The sequence below is a fragment of the Eupeodes corollae genome, chromosome 3, assembly GCF_945859685.1.
Source record: "Eupeodes corollae chromosome 3, idEupCoro1.1, whole genome shotgun sequence".
In the NCBI taxonomy this organism is placed as follows: Eukaryota; Metazoa; Arthropoda; class Insecta; order Diptera; family Syrphidae; genus Eupeodes; species Eupeodes corollae.
The window spans coordinates 63,854,477-63,872,832 of record NC_079149.1 but is presented as its reverse complement, the minus strand read 5'-3'; the positions used below and the strand labels follow the sequence as shown (position 1 = coordinate 63,872,832).

The 18,356-nt window shown below is 36.0% G+C and overlaps 1 protein-coding gene across 1 annotated transcript; it reads left to right on the top strand.

Moving 5' to 3' along the window:
* The first annotated feature begins 5,726 nt into the window (after positions 1 to 5,726).
* On the top strand, positions 5,727 to 16,039 carry LOC129949509 (heat shock 70 kDa protein cognate 5). Its single transcript, XM_056061017.1, has 6 exons — positions 5,727 to 5,978; positions 6,091 to 6,137; positions 13,442 to 14,020; positions 14,083 to 15,187; positions 15,247 to 15,387; positions 15,454 to 16,039. The coding sequence occupies exons 1-6, from the start codon at positions 5,880 to 5,882 to the stop codon at positions 15,550 to 15,552; spliced, it is 2,070 nt and encodes a 689-aa protein (XP_055916992.1). The 5' UTR covers positions 5,727 to 5,879; the 3' UTR covers positions 15,553 to 16,039.
* The last annotated feature ends 2,317 nt before the right edge of the window (positions 16,040 to 18,356 follow it).

The following is an 18,356-nucleotide window of genomic DNA, read 5'->3' as shown; positions in this document are numbered from 1 at the left end:
TCGAAACCTATCGACACGATGTCAACCTCTCAATCTTCTCTCGATGGGAAAATAACCTTAAAACCCTTACTAAGGTTCAAAGTAGGATTGCAGTAGTCAGTGTCTACCGAGATAATATCTGAGGGAATCAATTTCGTAATGTTGTTGTGACCATAAGGTTTTGACAACCAGCTATTTTGATTCCTTCAGCCTAATAGCGCTGCAGGAAACTATGTATTTAATAAAAAAGTCGATTGGTAGAAGATCCAAAATAACGTTTAAGGCGTCCGTTGCGCAAGTACGCATGGCCCCTGTGGTGCCCACGCAAGCTGTTCTCTGAACCTTCTTTAGCTTATTAATATTATAGGCTTTGCTAAGAGCAGGCCACCACACAATCGAACCATATGTTAAGATTGTGCGTACTACGGCGGTGTACGTCCATAAAATCATCTTCGACTGAAGTCCTCACTTTTTGCCGAAGTAGCGTGAAGGGCGGTACTTTAGTTTTGGTGGTAAAGAGCAACAGTTCAGTTTTACTTTGGTTAACTCCTAGTCCACAACTCGTGGCCCAGTTGCTAACTTTCTTCAAAGCTGACTCCGTGATTTCACTAATCACAGAGGTGTACTTTCCTGACACCAATAGCACCAAATCATCCGCGTAGACTACCACCTTCACTCCACATCTCTCTAATTTAACGAGAATTGTATCCATGACCAGAAGCAATAGAAGAGGCGAAAGGACACCACCCTGGGGTGTTCCCCTACTCACGTGTTTTGTTTTGATTGTATTGCCTAGAGAGGCTCGAATCTTCCTACCACTGAGCATGGAAATAATCCTTTTCGAATGAAGTCTTCTACACCGAACTTAACGAGCGATTCTTCTATGGATTCTGTAAGGACGTTGTTAAAAGCACCTTCTATGTCTAGGAAGGTTGCAAGAGTAAATTCTTTATAATGGATTGTTTGTTCTACAGTACGCACTACCTCATGGAGGGCAGTCTCCGTAGATTTGGCCTTAAGATAAGCATGCTGATAGCTTGTGAGAGGTCGTCCAACTAGGATTTCTCTAATAAGTACCTAATACTTGTTCGATTTCCAAATTTGACATGTTGACTGTGTGCGTTATTTGAATCCTATTCAATTCCTTGTCTAGTGAGTTCCTAAATGTATTCCAGTCCGTTTTAATAAAAGATCTGGTTAAGGGAGGTTGACTTAATGGAATTTCCGCCTCAGCTAGTTTGATGTTGAACAGTAAAGGTAAGTGGTCAGAAAACGAAGGTAAAGCTTTGATGCTACAATTAGGGTTTATCTTATCAATTAGGCTGTTTGTAATTAAAAACTGTTTCCAGATATGAAGATGTTCTTGGGTAGGTGGGACAGGTAGATGTCACATTTACAAGACTGCAACCAGGAGCAGTAAGCCATTTTTCTAAACCAATACCATTTACGTTGGTGACACTATCTCTCCATAGAGGATTTCTTCCATTAAGGTCCCCTCCCAAAACGCAGCCGTCATAAGCTTTAGGTAAATGATTTATTTTATTCAGTTCATATGTCAAAAACGAAGATGACATACCAGAAGGAATATAAACCGAACCCAATAAAATGCTCTTTCGTGTACCGTTGCATTTGTATTCCATCGATATCAGTTGACATAGAATATTTATGTTTTTGTTTTCTACTTTTTTACAAGGGATATTGTTTACTCCTTGTTTATTGTCATTTCTAATCAAAATATAAGAGTTAAGGTGGAGTTTATGTCTATTATTTAGATGGGTTTCCTGTAAGAAAGCTACTGCTACATTTTTATTTAAAAGAATTGAAAGACACTCAATTCTTCTACTGTCTTAAATTAAGGACCCAACGTTATGAATCAGAATTTGCATGGTCATTATTTCGCACTTGAGATTAGACCTTCATTTAGAAGTCCTAGGTAGGCTAATCTTTTTTCTTCGATTTATTCACCTTTTTTTATATTTTCCATAAAGTTTTTAATTTTCATTATAAGAACTGAAACATTTGTTCCAAATAACTCTTTTTAGAGTTCAAAAAGCTCATTGATTACATTTTGACCACCCACGATTGGATTGGACGATTTGACGTTTCGGAATGAGCGACCGGGGGGTTGGATTTAAAAAGGTCTGCGAATGAAGTTGTTGAGTCAACAAGGTTGTCTGGTAAACAAAGTTCCTATTTTCTTCTTTTTTTTCAATCCCATTCTTCACCATTGGTGGTGATACCAGTGGCAAGATGGTTAGTGCGTTGGACTGTCATGCTAGAGGTCTTGGGTTCGATCCCTGCCTATGCCATCTAAAGTCATTTCATGGGTACTGCCTCTTGCGAAAAATTGACAAATTCTCCAAGAGTAACTATTGTCATGAAAAAGTGCTTTCTCAAAATTAGCCGTTCGGAGTCGGCATATAAACTGTAGGTCCCCTCCATTCCTGACAACATTACTCGCACACAGGAATGGTTGAGAGTTGTAAGTCACTAGGCCTTGGTTCTCAACGGACTGTCGCGCCACCCAATTTATTTATTCTTCACCATTGCTCTCCGTTTACTCATATATCCTTCGTAATAGGGACAACCCCTGCAATTAGCAGGATGGTCAAACTTTTTACAGTTCACGCAATAAGGAACTGAATCCTCAGTTGTTTCCAATTTACATTCACCTGGCTTATGATCACGCTCACATTTGACGCAGTTGTAATTGCGCGAACAATTTTTTGCAATATGACCATATGCCTGGCACCTCCTACACTGCATCACCCCACGATTTCCTCTAGGTCTTTCCAAAGTGACTTTGGAATAACAAATATACTTTATACCCATTACTTCATTAGCAAGTTTATTCGGCAGAAGTTTGACTAAAAACAAATTGTAATCAATTTGTTTTTCTTTGGAACGTAAAGTTTCAAATTTCACAACACTTTCCACTATGTTTGGAACCTGGCTTTCAATTTAAAATTTTATTTCATCTAAATTGTATTGGAAATTTAACCCCCTTAGAATCAGATTAACTCTTTTAAGTTCTTTAGGAGTAAATGAGTGGTCTTCAACCTCTTTCGAATCTCTTAGAATGTCCATTAGTTTGGAGTGCGCTCCAACATCACTCACAAAAAGTTTGATCTTAGAACGATTAATATTAACCACCAGTGGCGAGGCGTGACTTATTTATAGAGTTAAGTCGGAGAAAAATGAGGGACTAGAAAAAATATCAGAAACGTACTTGCTGAAAAAGATCTCCCAACTGAAGTAACACTATTCGGAAGTTTTAAAAACAATCTACTCAAATTAAGAATTTGAGGAAATGTGTCGCGTAACATGTCTAATATGGGTGCTTAGTCTTCAAGGTGACGAATTGATGGAGTTGTATGCAAAAACTTTAAGTTCATTTTTTAAAGCCTTAAAATGGAATATTCCATGAAAAATATTTGTTATAGAAGATATTTTTTTATACGGCATTGTTGCTACAAAAGAATCCTATTTTGATTTATTAAGTTAATTTATTAAGTTAATCTAAATTAAATAAAAGTTTTCAAATCCGTTTCAAGCAATATCCTTTTCAATGGCGGTTCTCCGCAACCGTTAGCGTTTAGACTTTCGAAATTTGATTCAAATTTCTCTATGAAATCGGAGCCAAGCCAAGCCAAGCCATGACTCAAAACATTCTATTTCTCTCTTTGCGATTTCAACATCCGTTTGTTTATTTGGAATCAAATTGAAAAGAACACCCGAAATATTTGCTTTCTAATTTAATGGATAAGCTCAAAGGAGGGGTAGAGTGTCCTATTTCTACCACTTTTTTTTTTCTTTTAGAAATTAAGTTTCTCAAAGTCATTATTTTCATCTAAAAAAAAATCTCTCAAACAACAATCTATTCCTATAAGAGCCGTTGTGACTTTTAAGTTACTAAAATTTAAACAAAATGCAACCACATTTCACAAATCACTTCCAATCCAAATTTTGTTCACACTTTTATTTATACACCTTGCATTGCAATCTGCTTGTAAACTGTATTTTAGAAGAAAATCTCATTTGCCTTATTAATTGGCTACTTGCGCCACTTAATTAAAATTACAGTAACTTTCTCCCAAAAATAATTCCACTACGCAATTTTGCTTAAGTGGCAACCCCTACTTCTTAAACTTCATCCGCCGAGAATGAAGGAAAATATCGAATAAGTCCATAGAAGACGGGTTACGTTTGGCTTTTTTTCTATACAGAATGGGTGAATTTTTGTTTGCTCTATGAATAACAAGTGTAGTGCGTCAACGTACTGCTTTGCTTAGGCTCAACCTGACATGCGCAATGCGTATTTCTCCATTTCCAACAATCTTGTTTGTTTTTGCACAAGCAAGTGAATTTTCAGATACATAGAAGTTCATCGAAAGAAAGGCGGTGAACATCGGGTTATTTCTATGCTTAAGAAAGCATTGGTTGAATAAAGAAGCACGCGCCTAGCGAGAAGTAAAAGAGGAAACGGGAGAGAAAACAAATTTTGCTCTATTCGGCGATAAATTAATAACCCGGCATACCCTTAAAGAAGAAAATACATGTTGATTAAATTATTGTGAGGAAATGTCAATGCCACAAGGGTTGCTGTTGTATGATTTGTTTATATACATGTTGCATGAAGTTTTTCTTGTTGATATTGAGATTTACAAAAGGTAAGTCGATAGGAATCGACTTATATGGTGCCTTCGCCACTGTTAACCACTTTTATTTGAAGGTCAGGTAAAGATGCTTTTAGGTCACCAACTAACGTTTTAATATTTGCTTTATACAAAATTATAGGAGGGCAAAATTTATTTGTGTTCTTAGAAACATCGACTGATTTTACACTGTTTTCATTTCCATTTGTTGTTTTTAAAATTTGACTACTATTTGACTTACTAACATTATTTAAAATAATTAACTTAACAAGAATTTCAAATCTGTTCTCACCGTACGTCTGGTTTGAAGAGCTCTCAAGTAACACATATTTTTTACTATTTCCGTGGAACGTCGTTCGGCGCAGTAAAAAAAGAGTTCTCAACAGCCAGAGGATCCTTTCTTGGTTCCGATTTTGGGGAATCCGAAAACCAGGCCGAGTGGATTCCAGGAAGGGTGGATAAAGGCCAGGCCGTGACGTCATCAGTGGCCACCGAGAAAAGTGAACGAAGTGGTGGTAGCGCACAATTAATTCTAAAATATCCGGCATGATTTTTGTAAAGAGGTGAGTTCCGACATCCGACGAGCTCAGCTGTGCACCGCAAGCATGCCGCAGCTACCGTAACGGACATTCCTTTCTCCACCCAATCCCTATCCTAGTTCCCATCCCAGAGTTACATTCTTCGACCCTACTTCTATACCAATGGCTCCCGATACCCTTCCTCTTTCTTTCTCCCACCTTAAAACATAAATGGTATGCACCTTTAAAAAGTTACTGCCCAAATCCTTATACAGCGAATTACTATTCACCCGTAAGATGAATTCCATAGTGTAAGGCTGCCAAACTTTTACGAAATTGTATGCATACCATTATTTAAGTTCTGTGGCTATACAACTTCCCTTGTGAACGGCAAATCTAATTCAAAATTATGTTGTAGTAAAATTGAACCAGGTTTCAAGCTCACTTCAACACCTTATAAACAAAATTAGAACAATTGAAATTGCAGAAACGAAACACAACAGAAAAGAAACAAATCTCCAATTAACAACTCTCCACTCTCCCATGAAGTTTCTCGATCTTCAATTTTGACAGTCGCATTCTCGTATTTAAATTTCTTTCGTGACGAGTTCTCTTCAAGTACTAAAGGATTTTTCGAGTGTTACGTGCCGAATTACTTCGGAATTATAACTTGATTAAAGTTTTGAGTTTATATCGATAAAAAGAAAAAACAATCGAATAATTAAATATGCTTAAAGCACCGAAATTCATAGCGCAATGCGTTGCTCAACGCCAATTGGCATTTGCTGCCGGAAACAAATCCCAGCTTTCTAGTATTTTCCAAAATGTATGTATGAAAAATATGCACCATTGAATTTCACAATGAAATTTCATTCTTAAATTTATTTACTTAAATCATTGATTTCTAAAATGAAAAATCATTTTTTGTCTTTAATTAGCGACTAACTGGTTGGAACAATGGACTTTCCTCACAGATCCGGCACAAGTAAGTTTATTCAAAGTTTAAATTTATTAAGGACGAATGTCCTCAATCAAAACCAAAAGTTTTCATTTCCATATTGAGTATCATTTGTATTTTCATTGATTCTATTGCTTCCACAAATTCCATTTTCTTTTTTAAACACGGCAATGCTTCGCCATGTGAGGGATTATGTAACCTCAATATATTACCTACACCCATAAAGCTGATAATGAAAATGTTACAGGGATATGCCTACAAATTGTTTATTGTGTTTTGTGATTTCGGCTTGAAATTGAAGCTTGTTTTTTAATTCTGAACCAAGCTTTAAGTTTGAATTGAATGTGAAAATTGTTTAAATAAGTTTAATGAGTTATTTGTCAGGGTTTACTTTCAAATTTTATAAAATTGCTTGGCATATTGATAGGAAGTAAACGGGAACAATTAACAATATGAAGTGGTTGTAAATATAACATTAATTAAATAATATAGCTTTTTGAACATCATTAGGCCTATTCCTATCTTAAATTTAAAAACAATTTCCGAATTTGGAAGTTTTATTTGGAAAAAAAACTGGAGTACGAATTATTCCGGTGGCTTATCTAATTGCATCATCCCAAGAAGATGTTTGTGAATGTTTTTTTTTTAAGTGCTTTATCAATAACATGAAATTAAATTAGTAGTCGATCAGGGTTCTATTTTTAAATGAAAAACAAAATGTGCAGTGTATTTTTTTTTTAATTTGAAAAACTAAATTGTTATTTTACCTACTACCTACCTACATTATAAATTTTTTGATTGATATGAATGTCTTTTCTAATTTGTACTTACTTTTTACAAATTTATTTTTGGTCTTTTGAAAACAGTTAATCACACGAAATTCGCCTTAGCTACAAGTTAGCTCGAATTGAATTTTAAATAATAAAATTTAAATCAAAAACACAGCGAGAAAAAAATTATTGTTAGCAAAATACAATCGAATAATAGCATCAGCTAATTTCGATAGTTTCTACCAATCTGCACTTTGCTATATTTTTTTTGAACGATTGTTAACTAGTTGTTATAAAGTCAAAAAAAAAATTTTGAACATTGTTAGAATTTTGTATAATCATGTTTAGAATGACAGTTTTTAGAAATAGTTTATCTGTCAATATTATCAACATCCAAATTGTGAAATCGCGAAAATGTAACGGAAGAAAAACTGAATCTGGGGCCCTACTATGTAACTCAATTCTATAATGAAATTGCTCGAATTCGAAAAATTGGTACTATGTTTCTATTTGCTTACTTTCGAACCAACGAGAATCGAATAGTTCTAGCAGTCCCAACTATATTTCATGAACTTTCGAATAAACGAGGAACAACGTAACTACGTAAAGTAGTATTAAAAACAAGGCAAATTCGAAAATAATCACTGCATCAAAAGTGTTTGCGAGCGAAGTTTTTTTTGTCAAACTGTAAGAGATGTTCACTCATAACCGGGCGAATCAGTTGAATATGAGTTCCATCTACCACCCCAATTACACCGGGAATTCGTGATTTTGGCCTAAAATAGCGTTTGGACTTTCGTTTCTCTTCCTCATTCATTTCAAAATTCATCATCATCGGGCACATGACTCTTTCGATTGAAGTCAAAACTTCGGCAAATACTTTTGACATGGTTTGCTATGCAAGTTCATCGTTCTTGTCACCACCGATTTGGTTTTGGTAACCTCCTGTTACCAAACAATTCAATGCTGCTGATAACTTTTTGATAATCGGAACAGCATTTTGTCTTCTGCGAGTGGACATGTCGGATGATATGGTGTTAAGTAAAAACATAAATTCGTCTTTAGAAAGACGATAGTTCCTAACAAAACTAAAACGTACATATATTTTTCATTAAGAATTCTTCAAATATTCTACGGTATACAGTCGTGGTCATACAATTAAGCCATCATTTTATAGCCAAAGATTTCGTTAAAAATGAAAAAACTTAAAAAAATGATAAATTAATTTATTTATGCAAAATATAAATTTGGTAACTAGAAGTTCAGATGATATTTTATATTTAAAATATATCTTTGAAAAACTTATTGCAGTAATGATAGGGTGTTTTAATCGATTTTGGAAGTGGACGTGTAATTAGCCATCTGCAATAAAGTACGTTTGTAAATAACTTACCCTATGAGGGCAACTTTTTTACCTTCTGTGCGGCTAGTATTTAGTTGAATATCCTTTCTGCTTAATTACTTCTGCGCATTTTTTGCATTGTACCTACAAGCAATGAACACTGGCCAGGAGTTATTTTTGACCACTCTTCTTTAACAATGCTCCAAAGAGAAGCCTTATTCGTAGATTTTCTAGCCGTAACTGCTTTTTTATGATACCCCATAGATTTTCTATGGGGTTCAGATCCGGGCTCTGAGCAGGCCACTCTAGGACATAGATTTAATTTGATTCAAACGAGGATTTAACGACCCGAGAGCAATGCTTCGGCTCGTTAAAAATAAATTGGGTGCGCAACAGTCTGTTGCGAACCAGGGCCTAATGACTTACAACTTTCAACCATTCCTGTGTGCGAGTACTGTTGTCAGGAATGAAAGAGAGCTACAATTTTAGGCCGAATCCGAACGGCTAATTTGAGAAAGCACTTTTTCATGACAAGAATCACTCTTAAAGGATTTGTCAATTCCTCGCAAGAGGCAGTACCCGCGAAAATTATTTTTTTTTTTAAATAAAGATGCCACAGGCAGGGATTGAACCCAAGACCTCTTGCATGACAGTCCAACGCACTAACCATCATGTCACGGGTACTTCGTCTCATTGTCCTGTTGAAATATTAAGGCTAACGGTAAATTGTCAGCATAATCCCTATATAAATGACTGTCCAATACGTCCTTGTACATTTCTCCTGTCATATTTCCATGAATTTGCACCAATGGGCCAACTCCTAATGATGTAAAACATCCCCAAACCATCACGGAAAACCCTCCATGTTTTATAGTTTTTTTTTGTGTATTTAGGGTTAAATTCTTTCAATGAAGGACGCCTCACATACTGTCTTCCGTCACTGCCAAAAAACGTTGAACTTGGATTCTTCGCTCCACAGAAGAAAATTCCAAAAAATTTGGCTTTTATAAAGGTGTTCTTTAGCAAACCTCATTCTTCGAGCAATAGTTTTTTTGACAGGTTAGGCTTTGGTCTAGCGATTCGTCCATTTAATTTTTTTTCTTAACGTTGTTTTCGTATGGTTCTTGCTTAAAATTGTACATCATAGTTCTCCTCCATTTGGGCTCTTAATTGAACATGGATCCATTTTAGAAAGCCTAACTAATGTTCTATTCTCAGCCGGAGTCGTTTTTCGTGGCTTTTTGTGAGGTAGGTTCTCAAAGGTTTGGGTTTTTTTTTTTTAATATTGAACTGCGTTCAAAACTTACCTCTACCAAAGCCTAGTAATTTGCTTACTTTCATAACATTTTTGTACTTTTTGAAGCATTTGACAATAATTTTTCTTTCACATGGAGTAGAGGTTTTATTTTCCCCCATAACTATTATCAATTAAATATTTTTTAATAATACAGTTTCTTAATAATAAAACAGTTTTAATAAATCGTGATAAAATATCTACCTGTTTCAAATGAAATGGCTAAATTACATATGTGACAACCTGCACTGCGAATTAACAACAAATAAAGCGCTTTGTTTAAAAGCAAAACATCTTTCAACCTTAGGTGACATACGGTTTTCATACTGAGATAATGTTAGTTGTTAAGCGTTAAAAAAAAGACACACAAAGTGATACATTAAAACTTTATTGAAGAGAATAGGGTACATTCGTTTTGTGGCTTAATTGTATGACCACGACTGTAGATATGTACAAACCTTTTCTCACTCAGCTGCATTATCTTGGAGTTATCTCTTATTCTTCTACGTTCAATTTGCTCGTACCATTCTTTACTTCCTTAAAAATTAAACCATATTCCAACGGTGTCCTTTTTTTATTACTATTCTTGTCTAAAAATTGTATGTTTTTTTTTTTAACTGTCATACAAATCGATACTCGTTCAAAAGTGCACAATTGTTTGAAAACAAGTTTGTATAACCGGCAACCGATTCTACTTTCATACGTAGTACGATTTGAAAGTAGAATCGTAAATAAGTTCCGAATAGAATCAAGAGTAGAATCGAGCAACATAGTAGGGCCCCTGCTCTTCACTTGGTTAGGTTAGGTTAGGTTATAGTGGCTGTCCAAGATGGAAACGGACACACTTAGGCCAGTTTAATGCCCCATTGAGAGGCTGAATATACCGATATGATTTAGGTCGTAAAAGAAGAATTCTCCTAGGTAATTCTTGCGTTTTCGAGCTAGAGCAGGGCATGTGCAGTCCATACAGCTTCTGCAAAAGTCATTTGAGAATACGCCTAGTCTCGTGGCGTGCTTTCCTATTAGACAGTGGCCGGTTATGACACCTATTATCGAGCTTATATGCGATCTGCTTAGAGAGAGTAAGTACCTTGAACATTTTAAATCCAGTGTTGGCCAGATGTTTTTTGTGGCTTGACACGTGTTGATGTTGTTCCACCTGGTGCCTGGCCTCCTCGCAGCGTCTTGCATTACCAACAGTTTACAAGTAGCGATTGGTATGCCAGTACTTGCCAAACGTGGTAGGATGGGCTGTACTGTACCGCTCCTGGCGAGTTCATCTGCCTTACAGTTACGTGGAATGTCTCTATGGCCCGGCACCCAGCAAAGGTGAATATTTAACTGTTGCGCCATCTCCATTAGAGATGATCGACAGTAATGGACGGTTAAAGAGTTTGTAGAGACAGAGTCCAGAGATTTTATAGCGGCCTGGCTATAGTTCTTAAGTTTGGTAAAAAGTAATTCGTTGCAAATTTTAACAACTACCCATAGACAAAACCCAAGTTTAATAACATTTTCAAGTTATCGAACAAGCGTTATCTTTCGTTGAGTTAATTTTGAAATTTCAGTTATCTTATACTACGATAGTGGCAAAATTATTGACGATATCGTTAATGGTCGCATTCACAAAGCTAGTGGCTACGTAGTCAAAGGATTCTGATTGGCTAAATCTAACTACAAAAATAGTTGAGATTTCCGCTTCGACGTAGTGTAAAAATTTCGTCAATCAGCTGCTCGGTAAGGACACAAGAATTCAAAATAAAACGAATCTTTCGGTATTTAAATACAAATATACAAAAAGAAAAAAGACTATTGAACTACGTACTACCCATTTATGTGTTTTGTTTCACTATAAAGACGTTCAAATTAAGAAATTTGAATTTATGCATCATCTGAGGTTTTATCTCTTTATCAAATGCAGTTATCACATCATTATCATTGTTTTTTTTTCGAATAAATTCGATTTCAGCATTGCCATCCCATAACTCCGATTCCTCAGAATTAGTAAAAATCAAAATTGTTTCATCTGAAGGAAGTCCATGATAGCATCATTTGTATCCATTAATACGGCTTTCGTAGCAATAGGTCCACTGGTGATCTCATGGTTCATCTCACCGAATAGTGGAGCAAATCTTTACATCGTTTTGGAGAAAGTAAGATTATTGCACTTAATATTTCAAAAGCATTTGATAGGGTTTGGCATCAGGCTCTCTTATCGAAAATGCGTGCTTTCGGTTTTTATGAATCCTTGCTTCATTGGATTAGTAATTACCTTTTGGATCGTTCAATACAAGTAGTATTGGATGTATTCAAGTCTGAAAACCATAAAATAAATGCTGGTGTGCCCCAGGGCTCTGTTTTATCTACAACACTTTCTCATTTTTATTAATGATCTCCTGTCTGCAACTTCTAATCCAATACATTGTTTCGCTGATGATAGTACTCTTAGTTTTTCAGATTCACATCCTTCTTCTTCGGATGTGGAACTGCAACGACAAAATATGATAAGCTTATTAAATTCCGACCTAAACAGCATTGTTCAATGGGGATTAAAAACCGCGTGGAATATAATGCTTCGAATACCCAATGCTGTCTTATATCGTTAAAGCGAGATATACCCCATTTGCCAACATCCATAGATGGCACTTGCATCAATGAGACTGAACACCTCGATATTCTCGGTATATGTGGAATGATGTCGCCAAAAATGCCGCAAGGTGTTTGGGTTTCCTTAGGCGATGCAAGAAATATTTCAAACCTTCTGATCTGGCTGTTATCTGCAAGACTTACATACGTCAAAGCTTGAGTATAACTCCCATCTCTGGGCTGGTGCTCCTGCAACTTACTTAAGCCACTTAGATATTATTGAACGTAGAGCATTTGAATTGATAGATGATAATACTCGTATCATCATAAGTTCATTTACTTCGCTTGAACATCGTCGTAAGGTCTGTTGTCTGACCCTTTTTTACCGTTATTTTAACGGCTTATGTCTAGTGAAATAGCCAGTTGCATTCCTCCCCTTAAACAGTTCAACCGTTATACTCGCGCTTCTAGGAATGCTCATCAGTATACCCTCGAGCCCATCTTCGGCAATACTGTCAAATACAGAGATTCGTTCTTTAGCCGACTACGCGAATGTGGAATGCCTTACCACACTCTGTCTTTCCTAGTCATTGCAATATTCAGGAATTCAAAACCAATGTGCAACGACATCTCCTTTTAAACCCTCTCTCCTCTTCCTAGTGCTCACACTAGGCCTCTGCATAATAAGGGTAGTAATATTCCCTTGAGTGTGTGTTTATTATACAACATAATCGTCACCACTCGGTAAAACTCTAAAGTTGCTATTAGTCTCTGTTATTGATTATCTTATCCCTTGGAACTGGGTCTTCATTGGACTAACTATCAAAAGTAAGAAACCCACGTTTTTTTAAAAACAATTCACAATTTCAAATTTGAAAATTGACATTACGTTATCTTTGCTTGCGGTGGAACAAAATAAAAAGTTAAGGGAAGGCTTAAATTGCTATTTGTCTATTCATATATGACTATTATCGAGAATATCATGTTTTAAAAAATGTTTTGAAATCTTATAACTCGCAATAGAAACAAGTTTAGGAAGTTTATTGATAGCTGACTTTTAAAAGTTTAACATGGCGACCTTATTGCTATATGGTCATTAAAAGTTAGAAGAATCATTCGTGATAAATCCTTAAGAGTTGCTGACTTTCTTTTAACCTTTCAAAATTATTCTTATTACTTATTTTACTAAGCAATAATAAATAGCCCTAAATTTTGTTTAAACTTATTAAAAGTTGGTCTTTAAACTTGATAACACGGTTTTATTTATGTTTTTATCTCGATTTTTTCCAAAAACGTCAAAAAGAAACTAACATGAATCTTTGATTTGCTTTAATTTTAGGTCTGGTGAAGTCAAAGGGGCAGTTATTGGTATTGATTTGGGAACAACAAACTCCTGTGTGGCCGTCATGGAAGGAAAGCAAGCCAAAGTTATCGAGAACTTGGAAGGTGCAAGAACCACACCCTCTCACGTTGCTTTCACAAAAGACGGAGAACGTTTGGTAGGCATGCCAGCTAAACGTCAAGCCGTAACAAATTCTGCAAACACATTCTATGCTACAAAACGTTTGATTGGCAGGCGTTTCGATGATCCCGAAATCAAGAAAGATTTAAAGAACTTGTCATACAAGGTCGTAAAAGCCTCAAATGGTGATGCTTGGGTGCAGAGTTCTGATGGCAAAGTGTATTCACCTTCGCAAATCGGAGCTTTTGTTCTTGTGAAAATGAAGGAAACAGCTGAAGCATACTTAAACACAACTGTGAAAAACGCAGTTGTTACAGTGCCAGCTTATTTCAACGATTCCCAACGTCAAGCCACTAAAGATGCTGGACAAATTTCAGGTTTGAATGTTCTGCGAGTAATTAACGAACCAACTGCTGCGGCATTAGCCTACGGCATGGACAAAACTGAAGACAAAATGTAAGTAAAAGAGAGTACGAATGATAGACGAGATAGTTACTAGTTTTTTTCTTTAATAATAGCATCGCTGTATACGATTTGGGTGGTGGAACTTTTGATATTTCCATTTTGGAGATTCAAAAAGGGGTTTTCGAAGTTAAGTCAACCAATGGTGACACCCTCCTTGGTGGTGAAGATTTCGATAATATCATCGTCAACTTTTTGGTAGATGAATTTAAAAAAGACACCGGCATTGATATTACTAAGGACTCTATTGCAATGCAACGTCTTAAAGAAGCTGCTGAAAAGGCTAAGATCGAACTGTCATCATCCCAACAAACAGATATCAATTTGCCATACCTTACAATGGACAAGGCCGGACCTCAGCACATGAATTTGAAAATGAGTCGTTCAAAGTTGGAATCGCTTGTTGGAGATCTCATTAAGAGGACCATCCAGCCATGTCAGAAGGCTTTATCCGACGCTGAAGTATCTAAATCGGAAATTGGCGAAGTTTTGCTTGTAGGTGGTATGACAAGAATGCCAAAAGTACAAGCAACAGTTCAAGATATATTTGGACGTCTGCCATCACGTGCTGTTAACCCCGATGAAGCTGTTGCAGTTGGTGCCGCAGTTCAAGGTGGTGTTTTAGCGGGAGATGTCACAGATGTACTTTTATTGGATGTTACTCCCCTGTCTCTTGGTATTGAGACATTAGGTGGCGTCTTCACTAGATTGATTACAAGGAACACAACAATCCCAACCAAAAAATCACAAGTCTTCTCAACTGCTGCCGATGGACAAACCCAAGTCGAAATCAAAGTCCATCAGGGAGAACGTGAATTGGCATCAGACAACAAACTCTTGGGAGCCTTTACTTTAGTTGGTATTCCTCCAGCCCCACGTGGAGTTCCTCAGATCGAAGTGGTGTTTGACATTGATGCGAACGGTATTGTTCATGTGTCTGCCAGAGACAAGGGAACAGGAAAGGAGCAACAAATTGTAATTCAATCAAGCGGTGGTCTCAGTAAGGACGAAATCGAAAATATGATCAAGAAGGCGGAAGAGTATTCAGCTGCAGACAAACAGAAGAGGGAAATGATTGAACTAGTGAATCAAGGTGAAAGTATTGTTCACGACACCGAAACAAAGATGGAAGAGTTCAAGAGTCAATTACCTGCCGAAGAGGTATAAATTAACAACAATGTTGGTTCTAAAACATATATTAAAATAAAATTGTATTTTAGTGTGAGAAACTGAAAAAGGAAATTGCTGATCTGAGAACGCTGTTGGCCAACAAAGATTCAGCGGTTCCAGAAGAAGTTAGAAAAGCCACAAGTCAACTACAGCAATCATCTTTGAAACTCTTCGAAATGGCATACAAAAAGGTAAGTCCGGTTATAACATAATTTTTGGATGTGAATTTGATAAAAATAATTTCATTCAATATTTAGATGGCCGCTGAACGAGAAGCCAGCTCAGGAAGCAGCAGCAGCAGCAGCAGTGGAGAGGAGAAGCCATCCGAAGAACAAAAGAAGGAAGAAAAGAACTAATTGTTATTTCTGTAGAATGAGGGGCTAGTTTCCATTATGTTTGCCCTACAATTAGTCCTTACAGTTTTGATTAATCCACAGTTCAATTGATGAAATATACTCCGTGTCTCCCATATGTAAATTATTAAGTTTTCAGGTCGCATAAATTTATTGTTGTAAAGGTTCAATCGAAGGCCGCGTTTGTTGTATCTGATTCGAACGTCTGGAAATGCACATTTTCTATTGTATGTGCTAAGGCCTTCAGTTGAGCTTCTTTCATTGAATTAAAATTTGTGAGCTTATTACGGTTGTATTTCTCAAGACTGTGGCTTCATCATACACCTTTCGACTTTGTTTTTTTTTACAAAGAAAACATAGAATAGTATATTTAGTTTAACTAAATAATTTTAATTTTTATTTTTTAAGAGTGATTATTCGTTACACAAAATATGAGTTGGTATGCTAATGCAGTTGAATAATTAAAAACTGTGTTAAAATAAGTTGAAAATGGTTTTGTTTTATTTGAGAGGTTATGAATTAGGAATTTGGAGTATGCCTGTAGTTGTCGCTTTGCCCGTTTTCCTGAAATGCCAACCTGTTAATTTATATGAATTTGAGCAGAATATTTTTTTCATTTTTGGTAAAAACTCATTTTTGAGTATTGAAACGATTGAAGTTTTTTATACGTGAAAACCAAGCATTTAAAGTTTTTTATATTTTTAAAATGTATCAATGGATCGTAAGGAATTGCTTTAATATGATTCTAGATTTAATGGGACACACCGTTGAAGAAAAATGATAGAGTGTATTTATACAATAAATTTAAGAATGCTATACATTTTGTAATCTCTGCCAAGTAGTGAGTACCTACATACATAAGTACTTGTGACGACTCTTTTAAAAATTAATATCTACATTTATTGATACAAATATCAAACGCATTCATGTAACTATTATTTGGGACATGTTAAAACTGTTAGATAGGTTCTCTTCGTTTAATCTCAAAAATTGTTTAAGCTAGAATCTATTTCTTTTTTTGTTCATCAGCTAAGTTCGAAATCTCACTCGGATCTCTGTGAATCCATACAGAAGAAGGAATGGTAAAGGTATCGGAAGGTTGACAAGAATTAAGAGTAAGGGTGCCTTTCTGAACCATGCATTTTGGGAAAATTGTGAAATTTCCTTGTATAGGTCGTCAAAAAAGTATTTTCCTTATATTGTCATTCTTATTTTTGGCTAGGCGTGGGGCCTGATTATGAGGTTTGCGGCAAATCGTTTTGCTAGCGAGTTTGCCATTTTTCAATTATTGCTTTCGCTTTCGCCTTCTTCGTTTTGAATTCGACCAATTAACGAATTCGAAGGCGAGTTTGAAATGTCATAATGTTTGATGGCGAGTTGAATCCGATAGCTTTTTTTTGGCGGGTTCACAGGCGAAAGAGTGTTTATTATTATTCAGTGTTCGATTTCGTGGATTATTTTTTAATTTTAATTTAAAAATGTGAGTTAGCTTTATTTTAAATTTCTTATAATTTATCCACAATAAAATATAAAATTTTAAAATTCATTCAAGGAACGATAAAAACAAGCAAACAAATCGACATCAATTTTTTGCTCTCGTCGAGTTTATGAAAAAAAAATATGGGCATTGCAACGGAAGCACTCGTCGGTCCTGAATATCGGGCTAAAACAAATGAAGACAAAACGTTTGAGACTGTTGGTTGTGCCATTCCAAGTAGTACGTCTTGTCCAACTCCTTTTTGGTACGATCCCTCAGCAAGAAATCTCATAGTAGCGGCAAGCTTTAAAATTGAAGGAATGCCGTTGCTGTTTTGATCCTTGAATTCCTCGCTGATCTCTTGCAAAATGAAGACAAAAGCTTCTTTCGAAAGTCGAAATAGTTTGATAAATCTATTAAGACAACGTGTGTAAATTAATTGATTAATTTGATTTCAACTAAAAGGAAACAATACTAAGGGAGATCCAGAGGAGAAGATTTGCTCCTTACGGGTGTCCGTAATCTTGAGGATTCCTGGGATTCCTCACTTTCAGAATAAATATACACCATAATTGATTCCATTTTTTAATTTTAATATTGTTTATTAAATAAATCACCGCACATTTCACAAATTCAATCAAAACAAAACAAAATTTGTGGAAAGCTGTCAAACCAAAAGTGTCAAATCATTGGAATATAGAGAGAAAAAGTCAAACCAAAGTGTCAAATCACTGGAATATAGGAAGAACTACTTTCGCTTCGCCGCGAGTTCGTTAATAAGGAAATACGAAGCGAGTCGAATTTGAAAGGTCGAATTGAAAACGATACGCCGCGAACCTCATAATCAGGGCCCTGGGCATTCGCATTCCGTCTCCTCGCCCTCACATCTTCATAAATCGGATAAGTCGACACCCATTCTATTCACGTGAAAAGCCAATGAGTTGTTACCCGTTAGGATACCTACCATTAAGGACCATTAAGGCCTGCTTGAGGGTAAAAGGTATTTTAATTTTCCCTTTACAAATATTCGGTCATTGATTCCCCGAAGGCGTGTAAGTTTTAAGAGTCGACCACCTGTTCTTCACAATTACAATTCAAATTTGGTGGATAAGCTTATTTACTTGCTCTACTGCTCTAGTGACTTGTAAATCATTGATACAATATAGCTTAGGTGAAGCATTGATCCGTTTTTGTCCAATTTGTCTGTTTTTTTATTTCCGTCAATGTCACAATGCATATATAAAAATATACCAATCCCTACCCCCTACCAGTCTTACCTTCTTCCCTGTTTTTGGCTTTTGACCGCAAATTCATTTACGAATATATCAAG